This window comes from Myotis brandtii, unplaced genomic scaffold, assembly GCF_000412655.1.
Source record: "Myotis brandtii unplaced genomic scaffold, ASM41265v1 scaffold825, whole genome shotgun sequence".
Taxonomy (NCBI): domain Eukaryota; kingdom Metazoa; phylum Chordata; class Mammalia; order Chiroptera; family Vespertilionidae; genus Myotis; species Myotis brandtii.
In genome coordinates, this window is record NW_005371349.1 from 2,076,366 (window position 1) to 2,078,023 (window position 1,658).

The 1,658-nt window shown below is 62.4% G+C and overlaps 1 protein-coding gene across 6 annotated transcripts in view; it reads left to right on the forward strand.

The window, feature by feature from the left end:
• FBF1 (Fas (TNFRSF6) binding factor 1) overlaps positions 1 to 1,658 on the forward strand; it is an 18,236-nt gene that overhangs the window by 5,535 nt on the left and 11,043 nt on the right. For all 6 annotated transcript variants that reach the window (XM_005884252.2, XM_014531850.1, XM_014531851.1 and 3 more), the window contains 3 exons: positions 229 to 370; positions 803 to 880; positions 1,409 to 1,528. In XM_005884252.2, the coding sequence (XP_005884314.1) occupies positions 229 to 370; positions 803 to 880; positions 1,409 to 1,528 (340 nt within the window). The remainder of the gene's footprint in view (positions 1 to 228; positions 371 to 802; positions 881 to 1,408; positions 1,529 to 1,658) is intronic.

Genomic DNA, 1,658 nt, shown 5'->3' on the forward strand with positions numbered 1-1,658 from the left:
AAGACGGAGACCAAGACGATCTCCTCTGGAGCTTGTTCTCAGCCTCTCTCCACATCCCCCCACCCCCTGCCGAGTCCCCTCCAGTCCAGCTTCCTCTGGTCAGTCAGGACCCAAGCTGACCTGGACCCTGGAATTGAAGACATCGGTTCTGAAGACTTGAACCTCAGGGTTGGGGGCTTGGAGGATTAGCCACAGCTGAGCACCGTGGGGCCCCCCCGCCTTTTCCAGGATCTGGACGAGATGGATGCTGACCTCTTGGGTCTGAAGACGTCTCCTCGAGCCCCTCACAAAGGCGCCACCAAGGGTTCTGGGAAAGAAGAGCTGCCGAGCAGCCCCCAGCCCGCCGCTCCGCTCACCGCCCATGAGAAAGGTGAGGAGGACACAGCCTCAGACCCGAGGCTTTGGCGACTGGAAGATGCTGGGAAGGGAGCTCTCCTGCCCCGGGGGCTCGCTCTGCCTGTGTGTGTGAGTGTTCATGGCGGGAGGGGGACGAGGCGAGCTTCCTCCGAGGGCTGTCCCCGTCCCTCTGTGCCCAGTGGCAGCTCCTGGAGCAGCCACCTGAGGTCATTGGAGAGCTTTGTGGTAGCCCGGGCCGCTCCCAGACCCGTGTCCCTGGAGTGCCTGGTGCCTGGTGCCTGGGCAGAGAGCTTCAGACCATGTTTCCTGCCAGAAGCCTGTGTGAGAACAGGGAGGTGCAGACACCGCCCATGGCTGAGTCCACGGCCAGCCCCTGAGCTCCACCTGGGAGAAGTGCACGCCGCCCCAGCCAGGCCCTGGCCATGACCTTGCCTTCTCTCTGCAGGGGATGCCATTCCCACCAAGAAGCCCGCCCCCTCTCCCAGCAGCTTTGGGCATCAATACAAGAAGTTTTCTTTCGAAGGTACCACAGGCCTTCCAGCCACGCTCTGGGACACTCGGTGTGGGGAGGGAGTAGCCATGGCGACGCAAACTTGCCCGCAGCCCAGTCGCTGTGTGTCAGACAAGGAGCAGAGGGCTGGGGCCGCTGATTTAATTCCTCATGAGTCCAGGGCGGGACTACTGTGGATTCACCCGGATATTTGGGGAACTTTTTTGCAAGAAATTTGGAGCCAGACACCACGCTGGAGATTTTATAAAGTGTAGACGTTCTTTCCCTTCGTGGGTGCACAGATGTTTGACTTCTCTTCCGATGCCGGGGATGGTCCCAGAAGGCTGTGCCGGTGGCAGGGTCTGGGGTCCCGGCCGGCCTGACACAGCCACGCTGGACCACAGGCCCAGGGCCACTGTCCGTTCCCTCCTGGGAGGAGCCTGGGCTGTGGCCAGAGGCCGAGGGGCAGCGAGGAGGAGGACGCCCGGCGCAGCCCCCAGCTCTGCACAGGGCTTGTCTCCCTGACGCAGCCGCGGTCTGACCTGTGCTTTCCTCCCCGAGACTCGGAAGACCCGTTGGCGGGACTTCTCTCCGATGATGAGGAAGGAACCACCAGGAAGCTGCCTGGGACAGAGAGCAAAGCGGTTCCTGAAAAGAGCCCAGCCCCAACCAGAGACCAAGGTAGGAGGGGGCTTCTTGTCCCGGGAAGCAGCAGGCGGCGGTCGCTCGCCAAACTTTCCGGTGCAAAGCAGAGACCTGCCAGGCGGGGCCGCAGGACTGAGACCCGGGACCAAGAGATCTTTCATCTCCA